Source organism: Muntiacus reevesi, chromosome 13 (genome assembly GCF_963930625.1).
Source record: "Muntiacus reevesi chromosome 13, mMunRee1.1, whole genome shotgun sequence".
Classification (NCBI taxonomy): Eukaryota; Metazoa; Chordata; class Mammalia; order Artiodactyla; family Cervidae; genus Muntiacus; species Muntiacus reevesi.
The window spans coordinates 37,826,833-37,842,425 of record NC_089261.1 but is presented as its reverse complement, the minus strand read 5'-3'; the positions used below and the strand labels follow the sequence as shown (position 1 = coordinate 37,842,425).

At 42.1% G+C, this 15,593-nt stretch overlaps 1 protein-coding gene across 3 annotated transcripts in view; it reads right to left on the bottom strand.

Annotated features, from left to right (window-relative positions):
- Window positions 1-356: 356 nt before the first annotated feature.
- Window positions 357-15,593, bottom strand: part of AFG2A (AFG2 AAA ATPase homolog A) — a 330,482-nt gene continuing 315,245 nt past the window's right edge. The window contains exons 16-17 of one of the 3 annotated variants that reach the window (XM_065905059.1): window positions 7,631-7,777; window positions 1,140-1,271 (exon numbers count right to left, since the gene is read on the bottom strand). In XM_065905059.1, coding sequence (XP_065761131.1) covers window positions 7,634-7,777 — 144 coding nt within the window. In that variant the 3' untranslated portion in view covers window positions 1,140-1,271; window positions 7,631-7,633. Of the gene's footprint in view, window positions 1,272-7,630; window positions 7,778-15,593 lie in introns of all 3 variants that reach the window. The other 2 variants (XM_065905058.1, XM_065905061.1) reach the window with 2 other exon arrangements.

Genomic DNA, 15,593 nt, shown 5'->3' with positions numbered 1-15,593 from the left:
AATCTACTTTTGAGAGTCAAAGGATGAAACAGTTGAGACATGACTTCAGAATATCCACCACCACAAAACTGTATAGCTCTGTTAGTTTCATAATCAGGTATTTCTCACCTGAATGGTCTTTCTGGGAATTTTCAAAGACCTACAGTGACTCGGTTTAAGTGCCATTCTTTCCCATCACCAGCTTCTGAACTGGAAGTCAAGCAATCAATTGCCAACAGCTTCTTCAAGGATATTTATGGAGTATTAAAGTGTCAAGAAATCTCAAGGATAAATAATTTGGAGCATAAACACAGATATTTAGAATGCAATGTAAAACAAAATGATTAACAGTACAAGTTGGTTTTTCTTTGAACTGAAAAAGTTTATTGGTAACCTGGAAATGTGTACAAGTTAAAACATGAACACCTCATATAGTTTATTTATAGTATTTTCATGAAAAAAAAAAAAAAAAAAGCAAGTACTTCTCTAGACCTGGATTGAGCTTATATTTTCAATTTTTTAAACTTTCAAAGGGCATTATAGTGTATGAAATAACTCTCAATTCTTTGTTTCATTGCCACGAGTACAGGTTAAGAAGGCTAATGCCAAAAATGTATGTATGAATTATGAGAATAAATACGTAATGGGAATCAAGGTCACATAAGCCTGGCTGGAGCATTTAGCCATTTCAAGGGCTGGCCTTCAAAATTAAAGATTTGTGAATATTTTAAACCATGCTTTCAACTACATGCATTTTCTATGTTCATGTATAAAACTGATGCCCACAGTTTTGTTTTTTGGAAAAGCACTGAAATGGATTCTGAAGAAAGGAAAGCACCATGGGAGGAATAAACCAGATCAATAATGAAAATACAAAAGTTTGATTTTTAAAACTCAGCACACATTTCTAGATAAAACTAATTTTAACTCTTGTCCAGAGATTTTCATGGATATTTTCATTGCAACCATATGACTTAAAATGTCTGTAAGAATGGAAGCCCCTCAATCTGGTCAACATATTTCAGACATTTCGCTTATTAAAGGCTATTTTGACACTATTTTGAAACAATCTTTCTCTACGAAGGATTTTTAGCATAATGAATGTGCATATTCTCTCAGAGTGTATGCAGCCCACTCTTCTCTTGATAATCTTCATAGAAACGTCTCAATGATTCAGGAAGTCTGGGTGTCACGGTGCTCAGGGCTTGAGTAAAGTGTCTTTTCATAATGCAGTTGGCTGCAATGTCTTCTTCCAGAGCCAGCAGGGCTGCCTCTCTACAGACAGCTATGATCTGACACAAAACAAATAGAAACAAAAATAGGATAAAAAGGAATATACCAAAAAAAAGAAAACAATCATACTGTTTTTTAGAAATGTTCACATTTCAGATATTCATCTATGGCTAACCTCTACAACTATAAACTTATCCACATTGATCTTTGAGAGTCATTCCACTTGAGTTTTCAAAAGGATAAGAAATAATCACTTTCATTTCAAAACAATATATTGACTACTGAGATCCATCCAGGAGGCAAACAGATGTTATGTTATGGCATTGGTGCTTAGGAGCTCACAGTGGAAAAGGTACAGGCACAGACCTCTTCTCAGGTGACTCAGTGGTAAAGAATTTGCCTGCAATGCAGGAGACATGGGTTCGATTCCTGGTTTGGGAAGATACCCTGGAGAAGGAAATGGTAACCCACTCCAGTATTCTTGCCTGGAAAATTCCATGGTCAGAGGACCCTGGTGGGCTACAGTCCATGGGGTCACAAAGAGTAGGACAGGACTGAACACATACACTTCAACATGGACCTCTAACACAGGAAGACAAAGGGTGAGTGTGCGTGTGGTGGGGGAGGTGGGAGGAGACCAGTGATAAGGGCAGGGCCGAGGAAGGAGACAGATGGAGAGCGAGGTCCCACACATCAGCACACCTTGTCATAGCATAGAATTTCCACATTCCTTTCCACCTTTGATCTATTACCGACATGTAAAAGCATTTCTTTATGTGCATCTCCTTAATGAGTTCTTAAATCTTAGGAATATCAGATAGAGTTGTCTCCGTTTACTTTGGAGAGCTGCATTAAAACAGAGAGGTGAATTCTGTTTACTCAGCGAGGAAAGCTGGGAGAATTGAAAAGAATCTGGGGTGGGGGGGGTGGAGGGGATGCTGGCGGAGGGAGGAGAGAGTGGGCGGTAGGAAAACGGAAGGGAGGAAGGTTCCAGTCTTGAATCCTGAAATGTGTTTTAAGCTCTCTGGACTTTAGACAGCGGAAGCGGGCTGATGCCAGTGTCATTCTAAAGACACATTACTGTGGTGAAAAGAGCTTGGTGGATGAAAAGAGATATTGTGATTTTCAGGGCAACAGGGAAAACAGTGATTGATATTGACTGCACCCTTATATCGGTAAATGAAAGGGCCAGCTGAAACACATTTGTCCAGCCATTCAGCATATTTTCTCTGTTTGTTCACTTACTGAAAAGAGCTCCTCTGCTTATGCTGGGCTAATGGCTGCCAAAGCAGTTTAGTAGCTTTTTAGGGGATTTAGCAGCATGTTTAGGGAGCTTTCAAAAAACATGCATAGATTTAGATGGCTTTGTCAAATTACCACAATGTAACTGTTAGTTCTGGGCTTCATTAATGAGCACTGAAGTCGACTATAGTGGTTATGCATGTTAATGCTTTTCCCAAAAGAATGGCTACCGACTTGTTGAAGGAAGAAACAAAACTTCTAGGGATTAGTGAAAAAAACCTCATCACACATGCTGGTGCAAAAAGGGCTATTTTGAAAATGGGATGTGATATTTAATAAGCACAGTGAAAGCACAAAAAATGCCCACATGGTAAACTGGTTCCACCATGTTCCAAAGGAATCTTGGGGACCTCTATGAGGAGGGAGCGGGACTGAGTGGGGAGAGCCTGGCGTCCTCCTAGCCTCTCCATCTGAGCAGCACTTCTCTCATGCGTGTAGGAATCTGAAGCAATGGCTGCAAGGCTGAAAAGCTGGAAGCCAAATCACTGGGAGAGGCAGAGAGGAAGGGATTAACCGCTCGCTGGTGCAATTCCAGCTCCTTCTCTCAGAACAGAAAATGCTTCCTTTGTGTGGCTCCCTCCTCAGGCTAAGTGGAGTAGAGAGGTTACCACCCCATGGCCAACGCCTTGTCTTACACACTTTACCTGATACCTCAGAGAACACTGGACCCAGCATGAATGGTTACAAACATCTACTAAGTACCTATTATGTGTGCTAGACAATTACTAATGACTTTACGAATTAACTGCTATGAGACCAGGGCTCCGAGGTTTCGTACATGCAGTGATCTCATAGTAGAGGTAGGTGCACAAAATCTGAAATCAGCAAATGGTGTGGTGGTGGGTGGGGGATAGGGAGGCTGGGGTGAGGAAAGAAGGGGAGGTGCAAGGCTGCCTGGAATCTCTCAAAATTCCTAGAATTCGGCTCATGTGGCCAGATGGCAGGTGGTTAATAGCACTGGCACATTTGAGAAAATGAACCCACAGTCTAGTACGGTTTTTTCTCTCAAGACACAGTAATCAAAGAGGGAGAAGAAATGATTATACTCCTCTAATAACTGGAATCTTGGGTAGCCTAACAAGGCAAGGTAGGTAAATACAGGGAGTGGGAAGTGAGTCATTGAGGCCTTAAAGGCTGTCCTTGGGATTGGTTCCCTTGAGCAATTCCTCTTGCCCTTTCTTCATATCCACATCTATAGATTTTCCTCTAAGCTATAGATTGCTTTTTGCCTTCAGCTTCCATGGCAGTGACAGAGGGGACACAGGTGGTGGTCAGAGTACTGACTGCCATTTGAAAGCTGGATGCTTAGTGACTTGGGGCCTCTGATATGTGCTAACATTTCATAGTAACTGGCCTACTATATTTAGTACTGGCCTGACCCTTGATTAACAATTTCTATAGAATTGTGAGATGCAGAAAACTTGAACAGAGTTTTGACTAAAGCACTAAGAAATGTCTGGTTTTGACCGAGATGACCTTTAGAATCTCTGGGAGATGATGACAAGGGAAACAGCAGCTGAATACTGGTGCTCAAGCACCTCATAGGAAGCTGTCCTCCGCTGTGTAGAAGGAGCCCAGCTGTTCATGATTCAAAGATGGCTGAGGGCTTGCCTGAATTCTATACTTGCTTCAATAAACCTTATCCTGTTGCTTTTTATTTACAAGGGATGTCCTGAAGAACCAGTCAACTAGGCAATCCTTTCTGCCACTTCTATTTTCCTATCGTGTGTGCTTAGCAATATACAACAAGTAACGAAGAGGAAACAGAGCTCCACTCATAATTAACCAGTCACTCATCAGCCAACACACACTGTACAGCTACTATGCAACAAGTAGGTGAGGCCATGGAGGATCCAGAGACACAGAAAACATGGTGTTAAGAGGTACTGCTGGCAAGCAAAAGGAAAGTGCTTTGGTGTGGAAAGAAGGAAGAAATTACTGGTTCATAAACTGGAGTGGGAAGGACAGAATTTAGATATGGACATAGGACAAGAAAGGAAATGCTAAGTGGAAGAAATAAAGCGAGCAAGGTGGGGAGAAAGAGACCAGAAATTACATGGATCTGGAGAAGGAAACGGCAACCCACTCTAGTATTCTTGCCTAGAGAATCCCAGGGACAGAGGAGCCTGGTGGGCTGCTGTCCATGAGGTCGCACAGAGTCGGACACGACTGAAGCGACTTAGCACGCATGCATGCATTGGAGAAGGAAACGGCAACCCACTCCAGTATTCTTGCCTGGAGAATCCCAGGGACAGAAGAGCCTGGTGGGCTGCTGTCTACGGGGTCACATAGAGTTGGACACGACTAAAGTGACTTAGCAGCTGCAGCAGCAGCTTCAGTATTCAAAAATGGAGGGGAAAAGAGTAATTCTATCATTAAAACGTCACTAAAAATAATGATAGTTTTCGGAAGTCCTGTGGGCCATAATGACAATGAAGAGTAGTCAATGACAGTCATCTCTAAACCCAATTCAAAAGCCGCTGATGCACTGGCAGTTGAGTGTAACCCCTAGAAGTGCCTTGGTTTTTACTTTTTTCCTCATAAGAGGGCTTTTTAGTAGACATCCCAGAAGGAAAAGCAGTAATCAGATTATTGGTGGTTCTCTCCTAATTCCAATAAAAAGACAGGCCTGAAAGTGCAAGTATTCTTAGGAGGTGCATTTCATGATGACTGGGTTCTGTTTGCTCTAGGTCACTTACTTAGTCATGCGTTTCAAGCTTCCAAGTTTCCCAAGAGATGTACAGCTTTCTGCTTGTTTTCATGGCCCATGCCAGCATTCCCCTTGAGATATTAGTGTCTTTTCAGAGGAAGAAACATTTCATGATCAAATAAGAGTAATAGTATATATACTGTTTCCCAGGATGCATAGTAGAATGTAAATGATTTATTAACTTTAGGGAAGCCTAGCCATGATGGTCTCCTTAATTTTCTTTAACCCGATGTTTCCCCCAGAACTCTCCATCTGTCCTCAGTTTTTGGCAAAACGCCTACAAATGGCTATCCGTAGGGTTACTGCTGATCTTCTGTGTGCACTCTAGGAAGTGCTAACCCATAACAAACAATCCAGTCTAGGCACAACATGACTCTTGCCTATCTTACATCTGTTTTTTCCCTTTGCTCTCCCCTATTCCAGAAGAAGGGCAAAGGCTAACAGAGTTTTGCCAAGAGAACGCACTGGTCATACCAAACACCCTTTTCCAACAACACAAGAGACAACTCTACACATGGACATCATCAGACAGCCAATAATGAAATCAGACTGATTACACTCTTTGTACGGGCTTCCCTCAAAGCTCAGTTGGTAAAGAATCCGCCTGCAATGCAGGAAACCCTGGTTCGATCCCTGGGTTGGGAAGATACCCTGGAGAAGGGATAGGCTACCCACTCTAGTATTCTTGGGCTTCCCTTGTGGCTCAGCTGGTAAAGAATCCGCCTGCAATGCGGGAGACCTGGGTTCAATCCCAGGGCTGGGAAGATCCCTTGGAGAAGGGAAAGGCTACCCACTCCAGTATTCTGGCCTGGAGAATTCCATAGATTATACAGTCCATGGGGTCGCAAAGAGTCGGACACGACTGAGTGACTTTCACTTTCACACTCTTGGTAGCCGAAGATGGAGATGCTCCATAAAGTCAGCAAAAACAAGACAGGGAACTGACTCTGGCTCAGATCATGAACTCCTTATTGCAAAATCCAGACTTGAAGAAAGCATGGAAAACCACTAGGCCATTCAAGTATGACCTAAATCAAATCCCTTATGATTATACAGTTCAAGTGACAAATAGATTCAAGGGATTAGATCTGATAGATAGAATGCCTGAAGAACTATGGATGGAGGTTAGTAACATTGTACAGAAGGTGGTGATCAAAACTGTCCCCAAGAAAAAGAAATGCAAAAAGAGAAATGCAAATTGGTTGTCTGAGGAGGCCTTACAAATAGAGAAAAGAAGAGAAGCGAAAGGAAAAGGAGAAAAGGAAAGAATACCCATCTGAATGTAGAGTTCCAAAGAACAGCAAGGAGAGATAAGAAGGCCTTCCTCAGCAATAAGTGGAAAGAAATAGAGGAAAACAACAGAATGGGAAAGACTAGAGATCTCTTCAAGAATATTAGAGATACCAAGGAAACATTTCATGCAAAGATGGGCACAATAAAGGACAGAAAAGGTATGGACCTAACAGAAGCAGAAGATATTAAGAAGAGGTGGCAAGAATACATACAAGAACTATACAAAAAAGATCTTCATGACCCAGATAACCACGATGGCGTCATCACTCACCTAGAACCAGACATCCTGGAATGCAAAGTCAAGTGGGCCTTAGGAGGCATCACTATGAACAAAACTAGTGGAGGTGATGGAATTCCAGTTAAGCTATTCCAAATCCCAAAAGATGATGCTGTGAAAGTGCTGCACTCAATATGCCAGCAAATTTGGAAAACTCAGCAGAGGCCACAGGCCTGGGAAAGGTCAGTTTTCATTCCAATCTCAAAGAAGGGCAATGCCAAAGAATGCCAAACTACCACACAATAGCACTTATCTCACATGCTAGTAAAGTAATGCTCAAAATTCTCCAAGCTAGGCTTCAAGAGTCTGTGAACTGAGAAATTCCAGATGTACAAGCTGGATTTAGAAAAGGCAGAGGAACCAGAGGTCAAATTGCCATCTGTTGGATCATAGAAAAAGCTATCGAATTCCAGAAAAACATCCACTTCTGCTTCATTGACTACACTAAAGTCTTTGACTGTGTGGATCACAACAAACTGGAAAATTCCTCAAGAGATGGGAATACCAGAACACCTTACCTGCCTCCTGAGAAATCTGTATGCAGGTCAAGAAGCAGCAGTTAGAACCGGACATGGAACAATGGACTGGTTATAAACTGGGAAAGGAGTACATCAAGGCTGTATACTGTCACCCTGATTATTTAACTTTAATGCAGAATACATCATGTGAAATGCTAGGCTGGATGAAGCACAAGCTAGAATCAAGATTGCTGGGAGAAATATCAATAACCTCAGATATGTAGATAACACCACCCTTATGGTAAAAAGCTAAGAGCAACTAAAGATCCTCTTAATGACAGTGAAAGAGGAGAGTTTAAAAACTGACTTAAAACTCACGATTCAAAAAACGAAGATTATGGCATCTGGTCCCATCACTTCATGGCAAACAGGGAAACGATGGAAATAGTGACAGACTTTCTTTTCTTGGGCTCCAAAATCACTGCAGATGGTCACTGCAGCCATGAAATTAAAAGATGCTTGCTCCTTGGAAGAAAAGTTATGACCAACTTAGCATATTAAAAAGCAGAGATATTACTTTGCCAACAAAGGTCCATCTAGTCAAAATTATGGTTTTTCCAGTAGTCATGTAAGGATGTGAGAGCTGGACCATAAAGAAGGCTGAGCACCGAAGAATTGATGCTTTTGAACTGCGGTGTTAGAGAAGACTCTTGAGAGCCCTTTGGACTGCAAGATCAAACCAGTCAATCCTAAAGGAAATCAATCCCAAATATTCATTGGAGAGACTGATGATGAAGCCCCAGTACTTTGGCCACCTGATTCCAAGAGCCAACTCATTGGAAAAGACCCTGATGCTAGGAAAGACTGAAGGCAGGAGAAGAACAGGACGACAGAGGATGAGATGGCTGAATAGCATCACCGACTCAATGGACAGGAGTTCGAGCAAGCTCCGGGAGATGGTGAAGGATGGGAAGCCTGGTGTGCTGCAGTCCATGGGGTTGCAGAGAGTCAGACATGACTGAGTGATTGAACAGCAATAACAAATTCCAGAACAGAGAGAAAAGGGAAAGAACTGAGCAAGAGAGACGGGAAGAGGGTCAGTCTTTTTAATGGAGTCAAAAGGCAGCAGCCACAGTACACAGTTGTGCCTTGAACCTATACCTAATACATATGCATTTGTTGAACTGAATTGAGCACTTCCTTAACTAACAAGTTTTTCAAAACTGTATGTTATACACGTATTTCTAATATTTGGCTAATATTCTGTAATATTTTTACTTAAGACTATTATGACCTAGACTTTGTCAGTTATATTTAAGTTTTTAGAATGATAAACTCAATAGGAAAAATTAGTTAATACTGATGTATGTTCATTTTAAGCAAAACTTTTGCTCTGGGGCATCACTTTGAATCTAATTCTCTCCTTAGAAGTGGTACAGATCAGAAATTTTAGCAAAAATACAAGTATGCCTGTTATTTTGTGGGACGCTTTCTTAAGTATCAAAATTTGTCATACAGGGAAAGTAAATTTTTCCCTGTGCTGTAACAGGGGAAATACCTGCACTTTAATTGAGAAAGATTCCCCAAAATTTATCAACAATGCAGTAATATATATTGGTTTAGATAACTGAAATGGAAGATCTGTTTTAACAAATTGTGCCAATGTTTATTGCCTCACTTGGTGAAAGTAACCTGGCATCAATTCATTACTGAAGGATTTCCTTTTCTGTATTGAGCTAGGAGAGGTGAAGTCTTTTCAGATAAATTCGCTATTAAGAATACACCTCTCTATTTGGGAATGAATCCTATAGAAGCTGAGAAGAAGGGCCTTCAATTTAAACTAGGACCTTTCTTATTACTGTCTCTGAAGCTTTAAGGAAACTGAATGAATGTGTGTACATGTATGTATATCTCTACAGTGTATACGGGGACCACAGAGCTCATCATTCTGCTGGTTTCACTTTCAAAATCAGAGTCTGGACTGTTTTAGTGATGGGGGAATTCAGATGAATTCTTCCTATGGGGCCACAGAAGAATCTCACTGAGAAGTGTAGACCAGTACACAAATTTGAGTCACAGACTGTCTGGAATGTTGAACTAACCTGTTTAGAAAGAACACTCTTAGCACTTAGACGCTTTAACATCTTTGGCAAAGAGGATTTTGGAAGCTTTCCCCTAATCCCTTCACCATCTTGTCATCTTTCCCCATAGGCTGCAGACCACATCATTTAAATGAATTATTAGCCAATTACCAATAAGATTGTTTTTGCCATTATGTTGTAAAAGCAAAATGTTTTGGCTGACTCTGTAAAGCTCAGAGTGTATGTTCTGTGTTCCTTTTCAGTTCTGACTAAAAAATTAATACCCAAACTTTAAAAATATATATGTGATTTGCTGAAAGGTGAAAACAGTTAGTCTCTATTTGAGTAAATGCATAAACAAGACCAAAAAAGCCTCAGTTCTCACTGTCAAGAGTGATTAAGATAGGTTGTGTTTCAGTGTCCACGACACTCATTTATTTGCTGCCAACATGTTACAAATCCTCTTTCCATTTGTTCAGCAGTCATAAGAGATCTGTCAGATATCTGAAAAATAGCAAAAGAAATAGAAAATCTCTGTATGAAAGATTTAGGCATATTTAAGATGAACTCCTAAAAGGTAGGAAAGGAAAAGATTTTTATGAAAATGTTTACAAATTCTCAAAAGAAAGTCAATGAGGAAAATAGTAATTGTATTCAACTGCAGGGGGAAAAAAAACTCAGCAATATTAGCAAAGGGCCATATGAGTATGAATTTTCCTGCTACGCTTGCCCTCTGAAAAAGCAGTGCCTTTAGAGCAACAATACAGCAATAACTGGATTACGTGAGACAACTCCTCTTGCGAGGGGTGTGGGGAAGCAACTTCCTGGGATGACAGGGCTCTTGACCATTGAACCTTGGGAAATCTAATTACCTCACTTTTAAATGCAAAAGGGCAAAAGAGGCAATTGTGCAGAATTCTGAATGCCACGAAGAATAAGAACAATGTCTTACTTCACTGAGGAAAAAAAAAATGAAACCTCTTACACATGGCCTATGGTTCTTTCCCCCAGTCCACGAGACAAGAAGAGTTTAAACAGGTGGCTCAGCTTTGTAAAACAGAAAGAGGCATATTGCGAAAATTAAAACCAACATGGTTTCTAAACGGGCAGCAGCATTTTTTAACTGATGCTGTTAAGAATGACCATCAAGGCAAAAAACTGTTTGCCAAAAACTAATCAACAGGAAGGAAAACTTGAAAACGCTGGGCACTTATTTCGGGTGGGTGCTTGTTCGTCCTGGGCTGTAGCCCCCCCGTTTTCTTCAGTGTCACAGCAGCACGGCCTGCCTTCCTGGGGCAATGAAAAACAGGAGCCCGAAGCAACTTCAAGCACAGCTCCCTCCATTCCAGGTAAGGCTGGGTAGTATGTGCACTTCTCTCCTACTGACTGTAAAAGAATGAAGACAGTGACAACAGGAACACTGGCCTTGAGGGGCGGTGAGGTCAGGAAGAAGGGACACTGCTGCGTGCAGGCCTGTGGAGCAGGCCTGGAGCTGCTCACCTCCAACAGGGACGCTGAAATCCTAAGGGAACTGTCACCACTAAGCTCTCAACTACCTCTCAGAGATTATCTGTATCCTCCAAAGTGGTAGTAACACATTTCTGAAGGTGGCCTAAACAACCAACTCAAGTTCTGTTTGCTTCCCATCACCCCTCCTGTGGGCCCAGAGTGTGTACTCAGGTCTGTGGAGAAACTCTGTCAGTGATTTTAAATGTAGGGGAAGAGGCGGCTTATTTATAGGGTGACCTCAGATGATGAGAAAAGCGGCTCTGCAGCGCTGAAATCCTTTACCTCATTTAATCAGCGCCTGTCAGGGTTGCTTTTCTAAAGGTTCAGAGGGAAACTACACCTGCATCCTGGGGGCAAGGATGATGGGTGCAAGGAGATGGCCGTGCAGCAGTTTCTTGCCTGAGTAGGTGAACTGCAGGGTGCAGAGTTGACTACTGCGGGGAGCTGCGGCTGCCGGAGATGCCCCTCCAGCCCTTTCTTGGGACCCGCCCAGTCCACGCTGAGGCAGCGGGCCCTTCCCTCCCTGGCTCCCGCTGTTTGGAAGGAAGAAAGCTTGCCTTCCAGAGAGGCCTAAACGTGCTTTTCATCTTCTTTGTATTTCAAGTGTACTAAATAGCTTTAGAGAATCCACCAAAAGAAATGGGCTGCAGTGCTTTAAAACGACGTCTTAGGTATTTTCAGGAAAGTGGTTTTGTTAAAAGCGTCGTCTGTGTGGAACACCTGTGACCTGTTGAGCTTAATTGGGCTGCAGCTGGCGCTGACTGCGGCGCGGGCGGCGGGGGCGCATTGTGTGCGCTCGGCTCCCCGCCCCCTCGCTTTTCTTTTCACTTTCAGAGTCCGCGACCTCCTTCCCCTGTGTGTCTGAGGGATTAGGAACCCAGTAGAGAGTGGTGTCCCGCTGTTTGCGAATAGCCTGCCACTGGAGGTGCTTCAAGGAGGAGGCTACCTGGGAGATTATGTACCACTGCGAGGCCGAGGGCCATTCTCCCGGGCCCATTGAGACGCGGTGAAAGGTGGCTGAATGGCCGCGCCTGAAAGATGTGACTGAAGGGCACGCAGCGGGCTCCTGGCCGCGGAGCAGCAGATGGAGTCTTGACTGTCACAGGCACAAACGGCCAGGGGTGCCCCAAATGGCCAAGAACGCAGATCAGAGCCGAAAATGGGACCAGCCTAGGAAGGGAATTCCAGGGAAGCTGATGGCATTGAGTTAAAGTTCTTCACAATTCACCTCACACATAAACTTTTACTTGGGTATGCTAGAGGTGAGAATTTTGGAGGGCAAATTTCAGATTTAAGGAATTATACATTACCTTGGATTGTATGCAAAATAGGCTTTATGATGCGACTCCACCTGGAATTGTTAAGGTCAAATCTAGAGTGCCATTCAGAGTACTGAATCAAAAGAAAACAAGGTCTGTAAGGCCATGTTCAAAGTCTAATGATATTAGAGAAGGGGGAAAAACTCCTTGGTTGCTTAATTTTGCTGATTTAAAGTTATTTTGAGATCTCTGAAATATATAGCTGACTGTATGTACATCTGATCGTTACTACTTACATGGAGAAACCCATAATAGTTTTTGTTCTTGAAAAATTTACAAATGAATTGCCCATCCCACAGGGGTAAAGACTGAGGGTTTTTATTCTTATTGTTTCTGCAACTATCTGCAGCTGTGGGAATTTGAAATGTTTCTAACATTAACTGAACCCTAACAAGTTAAAAAGGAGTATTTTTAGTTTTGAAAAGAACACACCAACTGGTATGGCTTTAGAGAGAACATAAGAAGCCCGAAGTAAAGCAGGAGAGGGGTGAGAAGGTAAACAGATGCTGGGAACCCTCCATTCATTCAAGAAATCTTTATTGACCACCTACAAGGTTCCAGGCCCTGGGGAACAGAGTCGTGAAGAAAACAAAGTCCCACTTTCAGGGAGCAAGACTGTGGAAAGTACTGGTTAATGTACCTACTCCTTCAAGGTTCGGTGTGAATGTTTCCACTGAGTGGCACTCCCAGCGGCAACTTCACTCCCTTCCCACACCCACTTGCTTCAGATCGCCCGTCTTGTGTTCTGGAAGCAACCTGTACTACCATGCCGTTATCTCACAGTTGTCACGACAGTTACTAGTAGTAAATGTCTATTTCCCTCACTAGATGAGAAGGCCCATGAAGGCTGGCAGCCTTGGCCCTGCTGCACTCTCCAAACATACCAAGTTAGCATGTCTCTCAACCTCTGGGAGTCTACGAAAAGGGCTACTGCTGAGCTATCTCTGAACAGAGAGAGAAAGTAGCTTTTACATTTTGTTTTGCTTTAAATACACACAAACACAACTCCTGCTGTGACAACTGCAGCCAAAATAACTGTCTACTCTGTACTAAAAAAGCAGTATTGTCTGGAGCACAGTGGATCATCTGAGGTGTGTATCTGTGAACCCCTGGGGGGGCAGGAGGGGCGGGGGGCTGATGACCAAGTTATGCCTGCAAAGCTATTAAGGCCCTGGAAGAGGTACCTAACTGGGTAAAAAGCATTTAGGAACGGGAGGGCTTGGCCCCGGGCAAAGAGCATGACAAGAGATAGTCAAGAAAGCGGAGAGCAAACAAAGTTCAGCTAGCACGCAGCCAACCCCCCCAGCCCCCCTGCCCCCCGCTCCAGCCCCAGCCCCTGTCTGAAGGGTCAGATCCTCCGGACCAGGGTTGTGGAGCTTGGGAAGCAGTGGCTGGGGGAGGGAGGAGGTAAGCAGGGGTATTCAGCCAGTTTTAATAGACCCTGTGTTTCATCTGTCATCCGTCTTCGCTGCCAACTCCCACACCATTCCCCACCAACACCATGCAGAAAAGTGCCTCCTTTGAAACTCCAGAACTTTGGGAATGCTTCGGGTACTCTTCCTTGGATCTTGTCTACCTTGAGATTCTGGACTCTGACTATGGAATGGAATACTTGGAAGTCAGAATTTTTTACACCCTCTTTTTTCTTTATGTGAGATAACTGACATAAAACATTTTATTAGTCTTACGAGTACAACATAATGGTTCACTATGTGTCTATAATATGAAATAATCACCACAGTTTTAAATTTCTTTGTCTTGTGATAAGAACTTTTAAGATCTGCTCTTTTTGCAATTTTTAAATACACAATACAGTGTCATTAACAGTCACCAGGCTGTATATAACATCCCCAGGACTAACTTATTTCATAAGTGGAAGTTCTTTACTTTTTGATCACCTTCACCCATTTCACCCACCCTACACCCAGTCTTGACTTAAATGAGCTCATTTCTCCTTTCCCACTCTCAGAGTCATTTTAAAGAGTATGCTATAATGATAATGACTATCTGTGTTAAACACAAAAATGCCTTGACAATAGTTAGCTAGCTAAGGGGCATTTGAAGTTAGGTTCCAGGGAGCAAACCCGATGTTAAATACACCATTAGCTCACGACAGGGAGTGAGAAGACAAGATAATTCACACTTCTTTTCCAGACATCATTCTCATTTACAGTAGTGCTGTCCTGAAAGAAAAGAAAGTTCTTCTTTCCCAGTAGCATATAAATAAATAAAAATGGATTTGTACTGGGACTTCCCCTGGTGGTCCAGTGGCTAAGACTCCGTGCTGCTAATGCAGGGGACCTGGGTTCAATCCCTGGTTAGGGAACTAGACCTCACCTTGTACAGCTAAAACCCAGCACAGCCAAAGTAAATTAATAAATATTTTTTAAAAGGATCTATATTAAATGATATCACCATCAAATAAGATATTCTAGAACACCTAACAGTATATATTCACATATCTTCTCAACTTTTACATTAAAAAATTTTTTTATAGTTGTTAGTATCATCTATTTATTTTTGACCATGCCATGCAGCATGTGGGATCTTAGTTGCCCTACAGGGACTGAACCTGAGCCCCCTGCATTGGAAGTATAGAATCTTAACCACTGGACCACCAGGGAAGTCCTTTTACTTTTACATTTTAAGGTGATCTCTTTCCTCTGACGGACTAATGCTTGTATGGCTTATTAGCCACTTGCTTAGAAGCTCATGCTATATTCTTTGAAACTCACATAATTATAAATCAACATTGTCTTATTTGTAACATGAATTGGATGCTATTTCAAGTATTACTTTACCAGTTTTGTGTGTTTATTGGCTACATAAGAATGATTCTTAACGAGGGTCCTTGGATAGCTAGATGGGTCTAAGAACATACTGAGACCTATGAAAATTTATATGTAGAGAGACAGTTCAAGCTTTCATCATATAAAAGAAGGAACCCCATACAGGTTAAGAACTACCACTCTATAGTAACTACAATTTAAACCTTCTTAAGTCCCATGAATGCTTCATAATAGTATCTATCTTCCCCTTTCCAGATGACTTAGGGCAGAATGCAGTTGGGCTAGAACTGCCACAGTTAGGGAGCACAGGAGTTATGTAGTTGTCAATCACAGTAAAGACAAGGAGTTTTTACTTTCTTAGACCTTCCTCTTGTGCTCAGAACAATTCTATAGCTGCCTCTAGGTGTAACTAAATGCTTATTTAGGTCTTTACTTACATGAAGAGGAACTAAAGACTTCTATTTCATTTATTAAAAAAAAGAAAGGTTAGGATAATAAGACACTAAGACTGCAAATTTAAGCACATTAGTTAAGCAATGCAAAACCCAAGTTCCCAAGATAAGATTAGAATTTACAAGTGGCATATATTAACTATGTGTAATTTTAGATAACCTGTAAGTCAATTTTTAAATTTTAATACATG